This window comes from Teleopsis dalmanni, chromosome X, assembly GCF_002237135.1.
Source record: "Teleopsis dalmanni isolate 2A chromosome X, ASM223713v2, whole genome shotgun sequence".
Lineage (NCBI taxonomy): Eukaryota > Metazoa > Arthropoda > Insecta > Diptera > Diopsidae > Teleopsis > Teleopsis dalmanni.
The window spans coordinates 87112583-87136543 of NC_051848.1; the positions used below are offsets into that span (position 1 = coordinate 87112583).

Here is a 23961-nt window from a genome sequence, read left to right on the forward strand (position 1 = left end):
AAGTTTTGCATTTGTTAAAAATTTGATTTTTAATTCAACATTTTGTTTATAATTCCGAATTCACAGCTCATGGGAACATATCGTTTCAGAACATATCTGGTTTGTAATAAAAATAAATTGATTTATATGGGTTATGCGGTGCCCGTTTGTTTACACATTTTTCAACAAAATGTACACAAAAGTCACTACAAATTAAAAAATTAAAACAAAAATTAATTGCAAGTAAAATTTATTAAAACCTAAATGAATTGTTTATGCAAAAAATGTTTATGGCGCAAAATGTGAGAACTTTTATTCCATATGTTTTGTGTGGCATTAGTCGGGTTAGTCCACTGATTCGAGATTGCACGTTCAAACTCATTCTGAAATATCTAATATGTGAGTTGTATACCACAAATGATAATAAATTATTTTAGTTTGAAAACTGTGCTAATTAACGCAAAAGCTATAAATTATGTTATATCTTTTCCTCGTCTTCGTTGTACCACAAACAAACTGAGGTACTGAGAAAAACTTATTATTACAAAAAAAAAAAAAACGAAATGCACATCTGCAAATATTATTGCAGTTATTAGTGTTTTACTATCATTTTAAGTGGTTACAGATATTAGTGGGGAGTGATTTACTCAAGACCTACTACAGAACAAAAGGGAGCCACTCTCTTCAATTATGCATATCAAATAAAAACTTATTGGAGAAGTAAAAATAGAAATATCAATAACAATCTGGAATCAGGGAAAACATCAAACTGCCGTATAGGTAATACTAGCTATACTAGCTCTATATATATATATATTATATATATATATATTATAATATATATATATATATATATATAGATATGTTTATATATGTATGATCAAATATTTGTTTGTAAAAAGTTACCACAAATGAGGTCCACAAGTACATGACAAAATTATTTTTTGAAATCAAGTGTTGTTAAAATATTCCCCTCTTACAAGTTGTCTAGCAACTCCTTTATTAATGGTATGCAAATATTATTGCAGTTATTAGTGTTTTACTATCATTTTAAGTGGTTACAGATATTAGTGGGGAGTGATTTACTCAAGACCTACTACAGAACAAAAGGGAACCACTCTCTTCAATTATGCATATCAAATAAAAACTTATTGGAGAAGTAAAAATAGAAATATCAATAACAATCTGGAATCAGGGAAAACATCAAACTGCCGTATAGGTAATACTAGCTATACTAGCTATTTAGATATGTTTATATATGTATGATCAAATATTTGTTTTTAAAAATCCACCACAAATGAAATTATTCTCGAGTCAAGGTCCACAAGTACATGACAAAATTATTTTTGGAAATCAAGTGTTGTTAAAATATTTCCCTCTTACAAGTTGTCTAGCAACTCCTTTATTTATGGTATAGAAAAGTGCTCTCGCGCTATATTTTTCTTCAACTTGCTATAGTTGCAAAATAGATATTTAATACTATTTTTTTTTAGCTTCTGAACATTTGATACTCAGATGCACTTAGCTTAATGATGATTTCTTTTAACAAATTATAAATCAGTCCCTTAATAACCTTGGGGATCTCGTAAGAAATCCATCGTGCTCTTTCATTAATGGGTACGTCGTTTCATCGACGAAATAACTTTCAAAATAGATCAGTTGGTAATATTTAATTAGGTTGAAGGTCAAGGTTTGTAAAGTTTTATGTTTTGATATGATGAGTATTTACAATTGTTACTGGTACAATTGAGTAAAAAAGTGTAAAATAAATCACATTTTGTGTAAATTTGTATAATTGGCACAGGTACTATCTTTATTAAATTTGAAGTGCAAAATATTGAACAGCGTAGAGTTACCATCACAGTACAGCTTCCTTACAGCTTTCTTCAGAAATGTTGTTTTAGTTTTCTAAATTAACATTACGATTATTGTTTTAACCATTATTTTAGTCAATTTCCTCAATCTGAGTTACAAAGGTTGCCTAAATGCAAGATGATAAAAATAAATAAGGTGATCTGATGTGGAATCAAAACCGATTCAGTTCATTTAACTGATTTGGAGCCATCTGAAAATGAATTAAATCTTTTGGGAAGTATATTTCTAGTTTAGTTATAAAACTTTTAATAAAACATTTTCTTTAATGTTGCTTTTAATGCGAGTTCTCCCGTGTTAAATAAACATATACAATTATCTAATCATATATTGAACTACAACGTAGCATTGCATATAACAAAAGGTTATGTTTTGTGATTTCAAAAGAAATACACATTCATACACATACTTAAAATTTTTATATTAATATATTATTTAAACTTAACGATTAGGTATGATACACAACAGCAATCAAATGTCTTTTAGGGTTGTCTTTTCGATAACTTGGAGATTGACTGGCAACAGCTCAGCCATAACTAGACAGATTTTCGTTTGGGGATTGTTCGCATAATTATAATTCTTTGCGTGATCCCATAAACAAAAACTAATAAAAACACATTTTCGTCTATTACTCTTAAAGACCCGAAAGCATAGCGACCTGAATCGGTCGACTTTATGCAAAAAAATTGTTATTATGCAGTTGTAGTGATTAAAATGATCGAATTCTGGCATTATTTCATCATTTTAAAAGTGTACGGATCTGTCATACCTCCAGATGAAATGGTACACTGTACAATGACGCTATACTATACAATGACCTTTTGCGTTTTCAATGGTCTTTCTACAATTAATTAGTATTGTCTTGTATCATCCAATATTTAATTTTATTTGGTATAGTCCATTTCATAAAAAAGGCATATAATTTACAGATAAATAACCAGATACTGTTTTGTTAAGCATTCTACAGTTGCATCATTGTCTTAATTGAAATCCATTACATCATAACCACTACAACTTATACAATAAAGAAAACATAGGTAAAAATGTCTACTAGTTTTAGAGTAACTTCTTATAATTTTAACATATTCAGCGGTTGTTCGGCGAACCATATTGTAAAATGGCAAACGCTTACTTAGTCATTGCGATGCTTTGAACAACAGTTCTGCGGGACGTGTTACTGATCAGATCAAACCAGTACAATGAAATAGATAATAGATAAATAAAATTTTAATAAATATTGAATACACTTATATGTGTATTATAAGTAGTAAATTATATACTGGTTTTTGTTTATCTCTCAATAATGGAAATTAATGAAACTGATCATTTTGGAGCTAATATCTGCAGATATATGTCAAAGTCCTAAGTTGAAATATATAGCAGTACAGGGATTTCTTAAAATAATAAACAACAAAAAAAAATTGGAACAGAAAACATGATTTTGCAGCTGTTACTTTTGAATGATTTTTTGTTTATAAACAAAATTTTCTAACAAATTTATTATTGTTTCGATTTCTAACAACAAAAAATGGAAAGGGGAAACTGCTAATCAATCAAAAATTTGTTATGACTGAAATAAATTGATTCGTCAAAACAGTTTCATTAAAGGTGAAAAAAAATTAATCAATCTGAATTCATTTCTATTCAGCAATCCATAATTTAAGCGGATACATGCCTGGCCCCTCCATTATTGTTGTAATTTTTTACAACAATTTATTTCTTTATAGTTATTTTAATTTTACTTTATATTATTTTATTTTAAACACTAGATTTTAAATACTGAAGACTGACTTGTGTTAGTCATGCTAAAGTCATTGTACGCAGAAAAAAAAAATTAAAATTAAATGAAATTATTTCAAAAGATAAACCATAATTACAAATCTTAATAACACTTTTGTGTGGACGGACCGACATTTGTATCTTTTATTGTGTGTTGTATAAACAGTATTTAATTTAAAAATATTTATATTTTATGGCTATGTATATATGCATATATAAATGAATTTTTTTTTTGTTTTTTTCCAATTTGTTTGAAATAGTTATTTTTTTTGTGATTATTGCTATAATGTTGAATAGAGCACAAATTGTCATATATAATATACACTTTTGTAGTTTAAATAAATAATATATTAAATAAAACTGATAATACAAAGAGAAGCAACAAAATTATAATGGAGTTTTTTATATTGTTATTTTTTAAAATTAAAATTATTTTTTAAAGCCTTGATAGTCATTTTCAAAATCTTAACTGCTATTATTTACGTACTTAAATATCACAAACAATAAAAAATATTTATTTAATTTTAAGTGTTTTCTTAATGCCTTTTATTGTAACAGGTTGCCAGATTTAGATACATGAGTCGGTCAGTTTTCCAATTTAGTGGACAAATTTGTGTAAGGTCAGTTACAATCTTCATAAAGTTTATGAGAAACATAACAATAGCATGAGTAATTTGAGATATTGTAATAATGTTTTCTAATATAAAATAAACGTTAGTACAGTATAACGTCACGATTTAAAAATAAAGTAGCATTGTATGTATATAAATTTTAAGATATTTATTCATTTCTTAAAGTCTATTCAAGGCCCTCAAAGTACTCCGTACTCCCCCTCAGGGTGCGATACCCTACTGTTAGCGTTTCTACCAATTCTAGAAACAATTTTCAAAGCCGATTTTCAAAATGTTCATACCTTCTGCTCAAAAAGTACTCGGATTTTGTAAATAAAACATATTTAAATTTTATTCCAAATTTTTTTTATCTTCTTCAAAATATGCTCCTTCTGAAGCGATACACATATGCCAACGCTTAACCCAATCTTCCAAACACTTTTCGTAGGCCCGTGCAGGTATGGCTTTTAGTTCCTTCAGCGAATTATCTTTTACCGATTCAATCGACTCAAAACGCTTACCACGAAAGGACAATTTGAGTTTCGGGAACAGGAAAAAGTCGCACGGATCCAGATCTGGCGAATATGGTGCCTGTTCGATGACAGTGGTGCCGTGTTTGGGTAAAAAATCGCGTACAATTTTCTATAGTAAAAATCGCTAAATGCACTAGAGGTATTGAGGTAGTCTCACATTAACAGCTGCTGTAAACAAACTAATTGACAGATGGCGCTCAAATTTGTACCATATGTCAAGAAAGGGTGTACCAACATAACGAAAAAAAAATTTTGAAAAAGGTCTATTACTTAAGGAGTAGTTAACAAACAACAAAATCCGGATACTTTTTGAGCAGAAGGTACATACATTTCTAGTAAGCGGACGCGTTTTCAAGCTGGTCTCCGAGAAAATTAAAGTTCACAGTCTTAAAACTATTTTTAAGTATTTTTATAAGAACAACTTTTGTTAATATAAATACAATAATATAAAAACACAACAATTCCAAAAGTGAAAAGTGCATAAAATATTAATTTGAAAATAGCACGCACTTTTTCGGATTTTTTTTTATTTTCTTTTTCTACTGTTAGGCCGTGTGCGAGTTCGAGTAAATTGAGGGAAATACTCGTAGTAAATTATGTCGGTATGGCAGCGAATGTTGGTATTTACCAGAATTTCGAGTAGGGTGAATTAGATAAAAATTAGGTAAATTAGGGGTTACCGTTGTGAAAATTTTATAAGATGTTTCATAAATATGTTAAATAAATAAATTTAAAAATCTTTAAACAAAAATAATAAATAAGTGCGTATAATCCATAAAAATAATTCTTAACTACAATTTTGTCCCCTTTAATAATTTACAAAAATTTTATACTTGTTATAAAAAATTTATTATACTTTAAAAAAATTATTTCGTTTTTAAAAAAAAAAGTAATGAATATATTGTTCGACAACTATTCGGAAACATACTAAAGACTATCATTAGCGGTAGATTAGAAAACGAAGTGATCAAATGATGGGTGATCCTACGAGAACAAACCTTTCTTACGACTAAATGTTCGTGCAATATTTTATATATGCTCGTGGAAGTAATGCCCAGGGTTCCACATTAACCTCCATCTCACAGTATGTCGCATCACGATTTGCATTACGAGTATCAGTTTTTGCACAGCATCAATGTTTTCTGGCACAACAACTGATTTTGACACAAAAATGACCTTCACGAACTGCGGCCATGATTAAAATCATTGTACCAACCAGCGTTTCACAGTGGTAAAGTATGGAGTTTACTTCACATCGCCAAATGTGGAAGTAAGTTAATCGATTCACTCTTGTCTTGATACTCGTAATCCACGTCGAAAGTCGACGTCGTAATAAATCATAATTAATCACTGTAGATAACACAAATAACGCTCACGCTCTTTTGACAAAAAGTCTAAGGTAGGTTATGTTAAATAATGTCAAACTTTCGTATGTGTGGAAACTTCAGATGACACCTGACAATAATCAATGTTGCCAAGGCTCAAAATATAAATAGCTCATAATAATCCTAAGCCAGAAAGAATAGTAAAGACCCAGAAATTCTATCCGATCCATCAAATTTTTGCACATATGACAATTGGATTGTAAGAACGCCTTGAAATGCACTACACGAGAAGAGTGGCGGAGGATGCAGAGATATGGTAAACGGCGCACTGGTACACCTCGACCTATTTTGCTAAAAAAAGATGGTGATGATATTGATGAAAATTTTCAGAAATTAATTTATTTTAGTTAATTTATATTTCTGAATGGACTTGAGAATTTTATCTATTAAATATTTTCTAAAACTTAATTTTCATTAAGTTAATCTTTTATAGTGTGCACTTTTAATAAAAAACATGACTCAAACGGTTATTTTTATTGCCTAACAGATGTTCACTGTGGGTGCAAATTCGCAGTTGTAAAATAGAAAATCAAAAAAATGGGTGTGCTTTCCAAGTGCGCACCTATTTTCTTATAAAACTTAATGGTATACAATTGTTGATAAAATATTCTATTAAAAAAATAATAAACATAAAACTTAAGAGCACAAAAAAATAAACATACAATTCGCAAGTGCAGGCTAATGTCAATGTTCATATTGAACTGTAGCCTGTCAGCAACACAACTTCAATGCAACTGCAGCATGTTGCTGCAACTATTGTTGAAAATCACATTTATGTTGCTAATGCACACCACGAAAGTCGGACAGCCATATAACATAAAAATATATATTTTCTATTTTTCTTTTGAAATTTAATTTTTTTTGTAAAGATGAACTTATGTTAAGTTGCATATAAAATACACATAAATCAAATTGTTAAAGCAAATCGCTAAAGGCAGTTTGAGGCCTCTTAAAAGTCATAGTCATTACTGGCAGATTTACGTAAGTTACCAGATATATAAATTTAACTGTCATAAATTTTATTATATATCTATTTTTGTTACTAATATTTTTTTTATGTCTTTAACATATTGTTCAATTCTTTTTATTGATATTTTCACTTGAACTCAGCGCAGTCATGAACAGTCATTTTTTACCAGGCGGCTTTTGCATATCTTTGACTTAAGCCTGCAGTACTTTTGGCACTTAACTTGGATTTGAATAAACGTAACTCCCTAACTCCCTGCAAATTGCCTTTGAACTTACCTTAAATATAAATTGTCCCATGTCAGAGGCACGTTCATTTGCTGAACCTGATGCTCTTTTGAAGCAATGCAGATAGTCACGTGTTAGTACAAAATATCTGAAATAAAAAAATAAAAAAAAATGAGTTAATGGTATGACTAAAAAAGCTTATGAACATTGGGCGGGATAAGGTCTTAACATTGAAAATTTTTATACTATAGCATTCCGCGGAAATTTTTATGGTTTTTTTTATTTTTATTTTAATTGAAATAAGAAAGTAATTAAATTTAAATAAAAGACTGAAAATTCCACTTGAAATAATTAAAATGGAGATCTGCTTAACCTGCTGGTATACAATAGAAAAACCAAGGGTGTATTAGCTAATAGCACCAGAAGAGTTTTATGCAAGCAAAAACAAGTTAATTTATTATTTAAGAAAAGTTACACATATTTCCATATTTGAAAAATCTGATAATTTCATAAGTAGATTTAATTTAGTAGCATTTAATAACTTTATTAAATTAGAATGTTTTCATCTACTTCAGTCAACATAATACTATCCCTTCTATAGAAGTAAAGAGACCTCTCAACAACTTCTCTGATATTCCATTGTGTATAGTGAGTAAGACAAATTATTATTAGTGTTATTAGGTTAAAAGATTTTTCAACAGGGATATAAAAATTTATTGTTGCCACCGCCATAGAGTTTAATTTTCTCGTTCATTTTAGTAATATTCATCATCATAGTTATATTTCCTCATTTGACATCAGTTCTCCACCTTGGTATTTCTGTTAGTACGTATCAGTGCCGAGCAAGCTACTAGTACATGTTCTGCAGTCTTCGTTTCTTCCTTGCAAAACGCACAAGTTATATTGCAACGAGTTTCGAATTTTATAAGATGTTAATTCAATCTATTAGAGAACGCAGAGTTTCTGTAATCATTATTAAGTTGAATAAAATCTTTATATTGATTTAGAGTGCAAGGCTCCTACAAGTGATTTTGATTATAATGACACTGGTAGGTTGTCCTAATATAGCACTCTATATATCTCATCTGCGTGAGAAAGAATTATCTCTTCTTGAGCTAAAGAATATTTTGTTTTACAAGCAGCGAGTTCTTCGCGACAAGTTTGTAACATGAAATTATAACAAAGAACCCAAAAGATCTATGCCTATTATTAATCTATCGCGTAAATTTCCTGCACTTTCGAATACTTCTGCTCCATTGAATAAACATTGAATAAATCTCTATGGTGAGATAGCCGTCTATATGTTATGCCAACATGCTATGATTAATCCTGTTTATTGTATGTTTACATCCTTAATCTTTATATGTTTAGCCCTTTAATAAAGCTAAGCTTCGAGCACATAGCGTCTCGCGATAAATGGTGTTAACATTCCTCCTTATGGATACTCTCGAGTTTTGTGTACTGGTGGACTTTCAAAGTTAATTAGTATCTCTATCTTAATGGAAAAGGGCATGCTTCACACATCCATAGAATTAGAGTGCAATTAATATTATTCTTTTGATCGGAGCTTTATAAATCCCTTCGTGGGACCACTAAACGATTCATAGTTTATGTTCAAATATATACAACCTTGTGTATATTGCAAAGAAATTGCCATTAAGTGCCATAAAATCACATGTTTCGCGAGTTTAAAATAGAACTTTAATAAAAAAAGAAATGTAGGATTAATATACTTCTGGAATAGTTTTTGATAACCTAAAAAATCTTAATTAATATATTTAGAATTATTTAATGTGAATTTTTCCATTTATAAACGGTGAGTACAGAGTTAAGTAATTCATGTTAATCACGTCAAATACGTATTATATTTTCATGACCATAACAAATAAAAACCCATATACACGAGTTGTGGTCAAAAAGTAACGAGAATATAACGTACGAAATTGTTTGATTTTTTTTTTTTTTGAAACAGTAATTAATTTTAATTTTATGAAATTTTTGATTGTACAGCTGTTTCAGCTGTACCTTTGTCTTTACAAGCCCAATTTTTGAACCATGATCTATTATCAGTGATCCAGATGTCTAGAAGATTTGATCTTAGCAGAAACAACAAAACATCGCTCTTATTTATGCGTTAAGACGATATGCATAGACACAATTTTTTATACATATGTTTGATTAAGCAAATTGTTGACCACAAAATGATCTTATTCTTCTCATAATTGTAATAGATTTTATCCACCGGATGTAGTAAATGATTTATAAAATTTTGTTTCTAATGTTATTTTCTGGATTGCGTTTTGTTCTCTGTGGCACAGTTTGCCGTAGAGAAATTCGTTATAGAAAAACAACAAAGTTTTAATTATAAGTTGAATATGACAGCTTCCATGCAAACAATCCTCTTTAGTTTTCTTCAAAATCAACTTAAATTCTCTTTATATGGAAGTTATTGTCTTTTCATTATTATAAGGTAGCATCTCACGTTCGGGTTACGTCTTTACATGATTGCAAATAATTTTTTTGGATGAAAAAATTCGAGTTTAAGAAAAAAGCGTAAAGAGTTAAGTTTCTTCACGCCGTTGCTGTATATTTCGAACGAAGTAATTAAATTAATTTGACAAAAAATACACTACACAGCAATAGAAAATTTAAGGCAAACGAATGACCAGCAACTTTGAAGATAAAAAATTCTCAACACACCACAACTAATCACTCTTAAGATTTTTTCCTAGCCCGCAGCAAAACTCATGAACTCCATCCTAAGTTGCAATCATTTATCTCTTCTGTGCACATATTTTTTTATCTCAGAGGTCTCATTTTTTTACTTTTATATTTAATTTTCATTTATTCACTTTTTCGTCTTCAATTTTTTTTACTCAACTTAAATGAAATGTGTTTTGGCCAATTTACTTGGCCACAAAAAATAAGTTGCAAAAATATGCTGGCTTCTTCAAATTTAACTACGAAATGCGAATTATTCTATTCATTACTTTACAGTGAGCTACAGTCTGCAGGTTCGACTATGTGAAAATTGATGGAAAAACGATAGATTTAATAGATTGCTTAAATTGTCTATCTCTCTTAAGTGGAGCATATAGGAGATATTATATATATCTAAATATACATACAGTCATAGTTTTATACAACAGATGGATCATTTCACTTGTTAGTTTCCAGTTTCCACTTTTGATATAGAGTATATTTTTTAAATAGATAGATAGATCACTTAACCCAACGGAATTTATATATAGAGTGTGTGTAAAAGTCTATCAAAATTTTTTTTGCTATCATCCTTCTTACGAATAACTTTTTTAAAGTGTGATTAATTGAGGATGGATATACCAAAGCCAAATTTTTCGTTTATATAGAGCAGTATATTATTTATATAAGACAACCGGCAATATTTTTGAACGACTTGCATTATTTTCTAGTCATCAATTCTTTCTTCTTAATCATATATGCTAACGTAATGATGAAAATCTCTTTTAAAAGTGAATCCAAAGTATAAATAAAAATTTAGATAATAAAAACAAGCTATATAAATAAGCCAGTCTTAAGAAAACGATATTTATTATTCGAAATTTACCATATATAGTCAAAAAGAATTTATATAATTTCTTTACTATATAGTTTCGATATTGATCTGCTAGATCAATAAATGTTCTGATCACTGCAGTACTCTTTGGGCACCAAAAGCTGTATTTAAAATAAGTTTATTTTTAAAGGATACCAATTTCAAATTCAAAACAAAGATATACTGGTTAAAACTCCCAATATTTCAAAAAAATGGCAGAATATGGTTAAGAAGAAATCGAAATAGTTTAATCAACAAAACGATGCTTAACGAATAGTCTTTGTCAATCTTAACATAATAACCTATCCACCATTTATACATATATTTATAGTCTATTTAAAGAAAAATAAAAGATAATATAACAAACTATCCACCATTTATAAATTCCTAGAAATTATTTTCTCTAGACATTATTAATAAAAGATAACGTAACAAACTATCCATCATTCATAAATTCCTAGAAATTATTTTCTCTAGACATTATTACTTTATAAAAATCTACTGAATGTCTTAGTTCAGCAAGCTACAGCCATTGACACCCTACATATACGTGTAGTATATTTAAAGAAGTAAAAGATAACATAACAAACTATCCACCATTTATAAATTCCTAGAAATTATTTTCTCTAGACATTATTACTTTATAAAAATCTACTGAATGTCTTAGTTAAGCAAGCTACAGCCATTGACACCCTACATATATGTAGGTATAGTATATTTAAAGAAAAATAAAAGATAATTTAACAAACTATCCACCATTTATAAATTCCTAGAAATTATTTTCTCTAGACATTATTAATAAAAGATAACGTAACAAACTATCCATCATTTATAAATTTTCAGAAATTATTTTCTCTAGACATTATTACTTTATAAAAATCTACTGAATGTCTTAGTTAAGCAAGCTACAGCCATTGACACCCTACATATATGTATCTATAGCACATTTAAAGAAAAGCAAAAGAAATTGCTGTAGTTTTATTGAGGTTGGTTCACGTGATAGAATACCATATAACATATTCTATAGTAAAAAGTGCTAGTTTTGTCAGTGATTACTCCCTTCTGGTCCCACCTCGTGTGGCATGGTTTGTAGATTAGTTTTCACATTTTTTTGTTCATGTTAAATTATAGGAATTTTTTTTCATGGATAGTAATTTTTTATTTTTATTTCATTCTATTTCATATCCCTTTGCCCGCATTCCCAGCTCTAAAGAAAGTTAACAACAACGCAAGTTGCGAAAGGGTAGAAAAAGTTGCAAGTGGCATGATTTGTAAAAAGCATTTTGTGGCATTAAAATTTAACAGCAGAATTCCAAGGCATGAGTTGGTATCGTGTTTGGCAACCATTAAAATGGGAAATGGGAAATGTGCGGCAGTAGCGTTTCTATTTTTCAGTCCAATTTAAAACGAGAAACATTTAATAACAACTTCATGGCATTTTAATGCTTAGCTTAAATACTTAAAGACTTTAATACCAATGAATACTACTTTTTAATACACTTTAGTTCTTTGTTCATATTAATTAAAATTCATGAGAAATATTAGCGGCTAAATCGTTAAAAGAAATTTCTAATAGATAAAGTAAGTATATGGCTCGAATGGATTGGTCTATCAGTTACTATAACTAGATACTAAATAAAAGACAGTAGAAAAATAGGTTCCAATATATACTTTCAAATATAACTGAACCTAACATATAGAGGAGTGATTAAAATATATATATGATCAAAGCATATTGTTATATGTAAAATAGGATACCTCTTGCTATTGATATCACCACAAACAGAATATGAGGCTGATCAGAGCATAGAGTAGGGCAAAATTTTTAACCTTCTTAGTTCTTCTCAGAAGAAGCATATTTGTTGAATTCATATTATAAATAATTTAACTGGATTAAGTGAGTTGCTAAGATTTGTCGAAATAGAATGTACAATCGGTAGCTTTATACTGAGATCAATGTACTAACTTACAAAAGTCCCAAAGCCACAATAATATTACTTTATACTCTTTTTCAAATTATGTAAGTGCTATACACTATAATAACACTATATATTATTATATATGTTGAGGCTAGTTGAGTTGAGTCAGTGCATCTACGCATTTTTACTCTCTATTAACTGCAAGGTTTCTACAAAACCCCTCTTTGCGCCTTGACTGGATTATTGTTTATCACCTCATTAGACTAAGCAATAATTGACCTCAGATCTGCATATCTCCCCGAGGAGCCTGTAACCATATTGAGATTTGAAAACGCGGTGTTTGTAAGTCTATCAGATTTCGCCAATAATTTCAGGGCTTTATCCTTCATGTATTTTTTGATGGGATCCATCTTGAGGTTCCTGAGGATGTCATTCGTCCTAATGTACCATGGAACTTTGAAAAGTCTTCTCAGAGCCTGGCTTTGTGCAATTTCTAGCTGGTGAATGGTAGTGTTTGAAGCTTTGCTAAACGCTACACAACCATATAGAAGTGACGGACAAATTATTTGGTTATATATCAGTTTCCTGTTCTTAGCATTGAGGTTCTTATTTCTAAATAGCGGTTGGAGGTAATGAAGAATTTTGGCGCAGCTAATTCTTTTCAGTTGAACATGTTTAAGCCATGTGAATCGTTTGTCCAACGTGATGCCGATATATTTAACGCTATATTATAATAATTAATATAATATAATATTATTATATTATATTAAAAATAAATCTTTTAAAATATTAAGTAATATAGAAATAGAAAGCAAGTGATGTTGTGAAAACTATAACTACCAATATTTAATAAATTTTACAGATATATTTTTTCATAAAAACTAGTTTATTTGTATAAACATTGTATTGTTAAACAAATATTATTAATTAAAATAGTTTATTATAAAATTACTTTTATTTTTTTGTTAGAAAATTTGACGTTCGCTTCATCAGGAATTATTGTTGTACTGAATTAATTTAAATAAAGTCTATTTTTTTGATTAAACATATGACTAACATATTGTTAATACTCACTAATATGTCTTAATAGTCCGTACTTATTTTTTTGGACTACAAGTACCAACTGCTGAGATTGATGTCTGTTAAATTTAAAAGTAATATTAAATAAAAGTAACACCTTTTATTTTTTTTTTTGCATAAAAGTTGTTTCATACTCGCGATATGAAATATTTACAGAGTTCTTTATTTTATGACTCCAAAAACGTAAAGGTGAATAAAGCGGTTTTGCGATTTAGATTTCAATCAAAGTTTTCAAATATTTCAGTATAAATATAATAAATAAGATTCTTTGGGGGCCAACTTACCACACTATAAATTCAAAACATCTAACACAGATTGTTTAATAAGACATGTGATACGGTATCTATTGTTGAAACCACTAATTCTTTTATCTATTTCAAGCCAAAAATATCCATCAAGCTATGGGACTCATCGTTGAAGAAAGTTTGATACAAAAAATTATTCTACAGACGTTGGCTTGAGCATCTAATCATCGTATACTCTATGCACTCTATAGCTGTATTGTTATATTGCAAATCTGAAACTAAATATATGATATGCTTTGGTTCACAGTTCTCTTCGATATCATTAAAACAATGCTTCCAAATCTGGATCATGGGAGAAACAACCTTTACAGTAAACAACTAAAGTATATTCTTTTTAATTTATTATCTTAGCGCAAACGTATTTGCTTTTATTTGTACTTGAAGAAAAACCACTTTTAAATCAATTTTTTATTCATTAGTTATGAATGTATAACATATTAGTTATGAATTAATAATTTCTCTTTGAAAACAACAAATATATTCGAATATGAAATTGGATCAACTAAACTATGTTTGTCTGTTCACTGTGATCTCCGAGATCAGCGATGGTAAACCTCTTTATAAGTACTAAAAACGAAAGTTTCCCAAATTGAAATCTTGCCACCATTAACACTTATTTGAACGTACATGCCATCGCTATACTATCATACCAGTACACACTATATAAAGAAATAATGTTCCAAAGGATTTCTATAAATGATCTAGGATAGTGCTAAAAATGTTTAAATATATCGGCATTTTATTTTCTTTATTAACAATTGCTTGTTTTTTTTACTAATTTAAATCTAATTTATGATTCGATTTTTGTTTTCAAATTAAATTAACAAGAAGTTCAATTTATTCTCATTCATAAAATAAAAAATATGTCTCTTTCTAGATGTTAACTTGCGTTTTTTTAATTGTAAGTATCTCAAATAGCCAAGGTTTTATCCCACCGTCTACCGTTTTATTTGTTTTCTTTGCTTAAAGTTAATTCGCTTATTGGTTTTGAAGTCTGCTGACGTCCATTGTGAAGATTGTTTGTTTGTTTAATTTTAAAACAGATTATTTTCGATTTGGCGGTGCACTCAAAATTGCAAAGTTTTTTTTATACTTTAAAAATAAATCACTTTAGCAAGAAACCACTTAATTTCCTTAATAAATAAACACTACCATTCGACTTAAGATAAAAGCAACAAATCTAAACGATTGCAGCACTTTATACGTCATTGTAGATTATTGTATGTTTGTGTGTATAGGATAATTATTTTAAATATTATTTTACAAGAATAATATTTAAACTAATTTTTAAACAACTTCTTCCAGCCAGCAAAAATTTGTATATCAGAAAGAATAGATTTCACAGCCAAATAGCTGAAGTCATTATTTGCAATAGAAGTAACTTTAAATCTATATGAAGTCTATATGAATTCTCAACAAATGTCTACTTTTAGTTTCGATTTGATATCATTTCAATTATATTATTATGTTGAAGTTGTTTTAAGCTAGTGCACTTAAGCACTTATACTCTTTTCTAACTCGAGGTTTCTTCAAAACCCGTCTCTACACCTTGACTAGATTATTGTTTATCACTTCATCGGACTAAGAAATAATTGACCTCAGATCAACATACCTCCCCGAGGAGCCTGTAACCATTTTGAGATTTGATATTATTTTTTTACAATAAAGTGTTATATATTAAGTACTAAGTGCTCAATATTTAAGTACAAAGTATGATAAATAAATAAAGTCTACTTCACTACTCAGCAGTTTGGATATTTCATTGCGTTTCGTCTGTTAAAATATAATTGCACATTCAGCGTCATTAAATCCATCGCTTCATTATATGCACAATGAAAATAATATTATTATTCCTGTTGAAAACATGAAAATATATTCCAGAATAAAATTTTGCATAATTTTTACTTTTGATGTTGGAATTCACAAAAAATAAAAAATTTTGAAAAATATGGAACAGGGTAAAGTAAATCAAAGGATTTTAAATGTTTGATGTTGCTGAGGAGGAGAAGAGAATTGGTTACAACTTTGCCTCCATTTACATACCCTTCACACATAATCAGCAATATTTAATGCACATAAGAAAAAATATTTAAAATTTTATTAAATCGTTTGATTATTTATTGAAATTCATTTCATATTTAATGAAATATATTTAGAGACGTTTTCATTAAAATCCAAATACTGTTCACCTTCAATAAAAAATTCGAAGATATTCTTGTATAGATAGTTGCTTTATATGTAAGGTTATCTATAATTACTTCCAACTTAAGTAAATATAAGCAGTAATATCTTATATGTGATTCGCATACACAAAAGTTAATACCAGTTATATCAAAATATAGCTGGTATCAAAATTTTGAAACAAAACACCTTAGTAGGCGAATAGTATCAGTTTGTATTAGCATGCATTATCATTTGATTATACAATCTTCATGTGTATTCGCCTGTATCAGAATATACCTACACGTATCCTTATTTACAGTTAACATATGTCCACTGCATCATCAACATTTTCGACACAAACCAACTAATAGCTAGTTGTAAGTAATGTACTTTAGGATGGAAGGTCATTACTTGCTCTTATTATGTGCTCAGGGAGTCTAAGTTTTTCGTTTTATATTCTTGGTACAATATTTGCTTTTTAATTCAAGTTTTTCAAATCATAACTGTATCGCCACAGCCCTAACACCCTTTCTTCTTTCCTTGAACCAACATTATTCTTATTAATTTTCTTTCTATTTTTCTCAGACTCCACGTTATATAAAATGTACATACGTGAAGACTAGAGTAATTTGTATTTAATATAAATAAACCTCTGTTTGTCTAGATTCTGGCACCTTGGATATATCATCAGATATTTCGTTCGTTTGCAAGAACTAGATTTTGAACTATTTCCTCGTTTGCATTATATACCTGATTCCAGATACATAAAATCCATTCTATTTTAAATTTCTGTGTAGTGTTGCTCCAAGTGGGTTTTACTTTAGTTACTGCATGAACCTTTATTTCTCTTCAATTATTCCAAAACTTATATAATTCGCCACTTTTTCTAGTCAATAAATTTTTTTGTTATACTTCCAACTCAGATTTGACTAGATCCATATTATTATATGTATTTACATAAATGATTTCATTTTGAAATACTAATATTGATTAAGTTAAATTGAAGTCGAATAATAAAATCGATTCATTTTTAAAGCAATTAACTTTTCGATATGAAGATTAACATTCCACAATTAAGTAATTATTTAATACCAAAAATGGGCCATTACAATATGTTCGGATTTTGCTTCACACCCCCCTGAAATTATTTAAACAACTACTAAATACGAAATTTACACCAATCTGATGTTGAATAATCGCCCATGGACTCTACATACATTAAATAAAAATACGAATTCCTATCAGATCAGTCCTCATGTATGTACTAATAATCTAAACACAATACTAGAATCATAATCAGAATTAGATACGCTTCAAACGTCTAATTGCAGCAGATTGATGCAACCATCTTTACAGACTTTAATCCAACAGAGGTTAAAGCGGACCTCTAATCCAAGCATAGCGGATTTAAACTTAAAACTTCATATTTAGTTATTTTTTTCATTACTCGAATCATTTCACAGAACGAAAAACAGAACATAGTATTCATAAATAACTACCATCCTAATGTTTACATGGAATAGTTTATGCCATATTAAGGCTGACAATACCTTAAATCAATTGCTTAATCCAATATTTATGATTTTTTCCGCACTGCAGTTAATTGCCTGTGTATCAAAGCCCCAGAATAAACATTACGCATTTTAAGTTAATCCTTTGATTATTGCTCTTTATTTAATGATATCAGTTTTCGCGGTACTCAAACTCAAATTTATAATTATTACTCTTGTTGACAAGCAAATGGCTAATGTAGTATTTTCATTTATATTTCAGTTCGGTTTATGTATTTTATTTTTTTGCAATTCTGTTAAAAACTCATTAAATCATTAAAAATGGAAATGGAAACGAAATGATCAGCACCGTCAATTAACAGGAATTTTCAACGTGGTCCGTGCTGTATTTCAAATGTCGGTAATGTCCTTACTGGTAGCATTGCACACTTGACCCAACAAGAGGCGGGTTAAGTTCGCCTACAAGTGTTGCAAATGGATGAAAAATATTTCTGAAATTCATTTTGTTTTACGAGTATGAATGGAAGTTTTGTTCTCGGCGCATTTTAATTGAAATTATTTGAGACTATTTTTACTTTTCATGAGGAATACTCACCTTTCTTTCCAACGTGAAAACAGACGGTCTCGTTGTTGCCATAGAAGGCCGCGTTTAATTGGACCAGTCATTGAGGCAACCGGAATGCGTCCAGCTAACAGTGATTGCTGTAATTAAAAAGAAAAATGTAATCAGAAAATCTAAATCAGAGAATACATAAAATATCTGAAGGGTTGTGAAAGGAAAATTTTAAAATTTTTACAATACACATCACGAGAAAATTAGTTTTTACTAAAAACTAAAAGACTTTCAAAACAAAAACTATTTTAAGATATAAAACTTTCATTTTGAATTTTTTAAGCGCGATTTCAAAGAATTAATCGTAATATAATATTAAATTTATATATAATATATTAAAAAAACTGAACTGGTAAGAGAGATGGAAAATATTTAGATAATGTCAGTAAAAATATATTTTCGAATAATTTAAAGAGGGTGTCATTAAATCGAAAATGGTTAGAAAATCAATTTTAAAAGTGAATTGCACTGGAATTCAATTTGTCTTGACAACTTAAAAAATAATTAAAAACAATAATTCTCAATCTCCAGAAGAGGACGCTGTGCTACTTTCCACAAAAGCTGTGCCACCATTCATCATTACCGAAAGCTTGCCAGAACCAAAAATGTAGACTACCAAGGATGAGTTATCATTCCTTGTTTACTGTCTGCTAAAGGGTATTTATAAGAAGTGAAATCCTAATGATTGTTACACATTTTGTTATTGGTTTCACTCCAAAGCATTCGAGACATTTCATAAACAAAAAAGTGGGCAATAAATATGGAAAAGTGAAAAATGACAGCGCATTAAGGAGGAAATTTTAGACTTAAAAGCCGCACATGAGGCCCGAATTTATGATAAAATAATTTATTCACAAATAGAAAAATATTTTTGAAATTATTTTAAAGCAGACACAATAAATTTTGATTGAATTTACAAAAAAAACTAAGTTAAAATTGTTAAAAAAAAAGAGTGCATCTTTCTTTTTTCAAATGACTCTAGCGATTAGTACGTTGCCCAATAAACAATAAAGTCTTACAAAAAATTGTCTACTAATTTTGAAAACGATTGAAAAAAAAGGAACGAAATAAAAAATAAATGTTAGCAAAAATTAGATGACATTCAATTAATCTAAATCTGATCTAATAACAGATCTCTTGATCTGAGCACTTATCTCTTGATGCATGTAAATGAAGAGATTAAATACTCTAGAATACTTAAATTATACGATTTATCGTTCCAAAACAATTTGAAAGAACAAAAAATGAAATGGTGAATTGCATCTCTTAAAGAAACATTTAAGATTTATGGAGATAGTGTAAAAGATATTGTAAAATTTGATCCATGACTGAAGTCACAATAAAGCTATTAAGAAAAAATTTGGACACCATTAGAAAAAGTGAATCTAAGTGAATCTATGACTATGAGAAAGGATTTACATATATTTTATCAATATTTTTTATAGTGATTTTCTAACAGCTATTACAAATATAATAATTATCTTTTAATTTTTACTTAATATGTGTGTGCAGCACTAGAATATTAAATTTTAAACTAACTTATTCCTTTTATTTCTTCTTTTATTCCTTTTAAATAAATTTTTGAAAGTTATGAAATTTGTCAATTTTGACACTGAGATTAGCATAAAATTTATTATAGGATTGAGTGAAAAACTTTAAATTTAATAAAAACTAAGTAAAAGTTTGATTCTCTTACTTAAAATTTAAACATAAATTATTTATTTGTACGGAAACAGTTTTGATGTTGTTGGTGTGGCATAAGCTCATTAAGGTTAATGTTTTGATATAAAAATATTTAACCTACAGATGCTTAGGTAAAAGATGATTTCATACCATCGACACCGATCGCGAAGCTTCATCTATTTCTCAATATAAGAACTAAGATTTTTAAGCCATTCTTATATTTAAGAAGGATAAATTCGAAATGCCAAGTACGTTTATAAAATATCTACTTTGTTTACTATTTGAAGTTGATAAGTCCGTGCATTTTTTTAGAATGGAACAAAACATTATGAAGTACATAAATTTTTTTTTTAAATATGGTTTCCACATATTAGATACTTATGCCGAAATGGCAAATGTGTGAGGTGAATCTACTTCCAAAAGCTTTAATAACTCCCGAACTCGTAGTTAAAAAATCATATTATAGAAGTTAGAAGAACGTTGATGAAGCGAAATATATTTAGCCACAGTGTCACCATCGGTGCCACATTTATTAACAATGAACAAAAATTCACTTGAAAGCAAACGATTTTTTAAACAATACCGGAAATATGTAAGATAACGAAGAAATGAAATAGAATCAATTATTATTTGTCATAAAATGTCTTTTCTAATTTTTTTTGTCTCCCGTTGCTGCCCATAAGTTTAAGACTATTTTTATTCCATCAAATGTTGCATTCTCGGCTTCTTGATTCTCAGGATTGCGCTTTTAGTATTTTCTTATGCGTAATGTTCACTCGACACTGAGTAAAAGTTCTGCCCATTGAAATTGATATGCTTCAATATCTATTGGAATATATATTTCGACGTGTAGCTGATGAATTTTATTGTAGTCGAACATTTTACTCGAAATCTTCTTCAATTTCTTGTTTACGAAGGTTGCGTTTTCAGTATTCTTTTTGGTGGTTTGTCGTTATCGCCACTGAGTGTATGAACTCTGCCCATTTAAAACGTGATGTTTTAATTGGTCCTTCTCGGCTTCTTGCTTCTTCTGATTGCACTTTCAGTATATGTGTGTTTGTGTTAAATGTATGCTTTCACATCTGTACCAAGTATATGTTCTGACCCTATAAATTGAAAGGTTTTGATGTCTTTAATGATACCTATTTTACCGATTAATTGATGTAATGATTTTATATCAAATACACCATTTACCATTCATGAAAAACTTCTATCATTCCGAAGAGTTTTAGTAGATATTAGTAGATATGTGCATTACGGATAGCGCTTATATTTAAGCTGTATAATAGTAACAAAGAAAAAGTAGGGCAACGTTTAAATTTAATTAAAAATAAATTTACCATATTTAGCAAATAAAATTATTTAAATTAAATTTATTGTTTTCATCATTTCATCATTTGCGTAGTACTATTAATTTTTTCTCCCAATTAAACATCTATAGCACTAGATTTTCATTTTAATATGGGAGACTTCAAATTATTTAAAAATAAACAATAAAAGTCAAAATCTCTCCTCACTACCGAAAGGGCCATAAAATCAATGAAAGTTGGAAGAAATCTTAAAAATATACGAGTATTTCCTTATGATTTTTTATGTTTTACACTTGAGTGCATTTCGAAAATGTGCAATAAAATCACCAACACTGACAGCAGCAACATAAACATAAATTGTTAGCGCATTAACTTGGCCATAAGAAAATCAAACAAATATCAGGGCGCGTGAAATTGGCTACTTAAACCGAACAATTATTGTGCAGTCAATCACACATTGCGTATGAGTAACAAAATTTGACGGCTGTGGGGCGCTGGGGCGCTGAGGCGCGGAGCAGCAGAGCATGCCTGCATTCGCACTTGCTTTCATGTTGAGATTTGTGTTGCTGGCTTGAGTGGCCAACACCAACGTCAGCAACAAATTCACTGTGGCTGATGTTGTTGGCAGCGCTATCACTACTGCTGCTTTGTTGCTTTGCTGCTTGTTTGCTTTTACGATTTGAAGCTGTAATCTGGTCATGTTATGGGCTTTTCATGTTTCGAGAAATTGATGATGAAATTGTTGAACCAGCGAACCATAAAACTGTAAAATATTTACCAAAACTTTCAAAGGAGCACAAATGAAATGCAATCAAACAAAACGAATATGAATTTTGTTTGACCGAACAAAAGGCTGTGCATAACGAATATACATATATATACATACATATACTTATTTTTGTATGTCTATATAAATTAATAAGCATGTTATTCCATTGCTTTAAAAATTTTATATTTATTTGGCAGTTACTCAAGCCGAAAAATAAGCGATTTCGTAGGGATGTTGGCAGGGGCACCAAGAAAGAGCCGTACACTGCGTTATATTACTCGTAAACTGATTTATGTGATTTTTATGAGAAGCTTGTTCATGGAATATCGAAAGCATTTCACAAGGCTACATAAACATGGCTCAACAATACAAAGGTAATATAAAGAGTCAAAGTGTTTTAAGCTATAGTTTAATATGTTGGTCCAATACCGAGAAATGTATGAAATGAAGACATTGTTTTATTACAAATGCTAAAACTACTGTTGTCTCTATCTCCAACTTTACCTACCTATTAAAATGAGATAATTCCTTGTCAATACAGTCGAGTAGATTTTCATCTCGTTATGCTATTACTGATCTAATATGTTTTTGCCCAGCTCATGCACGGTGGCAATTTAATACTTTAGGAACCCCCTTTCTTGAGGATCCGGACCAGTTACAGCACCTGACACTAAATAGCATTTAATGTTTCGCTAAAGTTCATAGGTGGCTTTAAACCCTGAGTTTTTTCTACATATACGGTAACACAATGGGGCTATAGACCTAAGTGGATTCACTAGGGATCGCCGGTATAATCTAACCTAACCTATGCTATTACTATATGTAATAAGATATGGAGCAATGTGTAATGAAACACATTTACTTTGCTTACTTTGTAATCCTATGAAATCAGGTTTAAATCGAAACTGTTAAACTGGAATCATAAAGAAATAGAGATAAAATGTATATTGTTCTCTTTTTTCCTTTTATTTATTCATAGATTTTGCTGTTTTAAGAAATGTTAACGAACCAGATGATTCGATCTGCGGAAGCTTATGTATATACATTCAGTTTACTAAATACATTACCAATATATTATTAAACCATAGTCTTGCTCTTTGTTTATAAATATTTTTTTCCCAATACTAATAAAGGACTAGCAACTTTCGAAGCCATACACATTTACACATCAATTTAAATAAATTAAAACGTTCATAATCGTCGGAAAAGTTCCGTTAAACCGCATTGAATTGATGACAGATGAATCACGTGAATTAAATTAAATTTTATATTAAACTTCATTTCCTTAAATTACGAAAATGTATATGATTCTCTAAATTGTACTAAATAAATATAATATTTAATAATATGAATAAATTATATTTAATGTTGGTCAATATGAGATCCAGATGTCACTACAACTGCAGTGTTTTTTGCGTTTACAGACATTCGCAAATACCAACAAAAAAATTATAATCAAATGAATATTATAAAATTTTTATTTTTAATTTAAAGTGTAGACACTCTCAAATTAATATCATAAATATATAATAATAAATTGATTTTTAATTGAAAGCCCAACACAGGATATAAATTTTAAATTAAACTACAAATACTGTACTCTGGCCCTTCCCCTTTTACAGCATTGACATTGCACAAAATTATAGGTTTCGCAGTTTCACAATTTTTTTAAAAAATGACA

General features: G+C 29.2%; 1 protein-coding gene across 2 annotated transcripts in view; it reads right to left on the reverse strand.

Moving 5' to 3' along the window:
• LOC119687978 (probable serine/threonine-protein kinase clkA) overlaps positions 1-23961 on the reverse strand; it is a 133324-nt gene that overhangs the window by 22099 nt on the left and 87264 nt on the right. For both annotated transcript variants that reach the window (XM_038102559.1, XM_038102557.1), the window contains 2 exons: positions 18501-18607; positions 7405-7501 (listed from right to left, as the gene is read on the reverse strand). In XM_038102559.1, coding sequence (XP_037958487.1) covers positions 7405-7501; positions 18501-18607 — 204 coding nt within the window. The remainder of the gene's footprint in view (positions 1-7404; positions 7502-18500; positions 18608-23961) is intronic.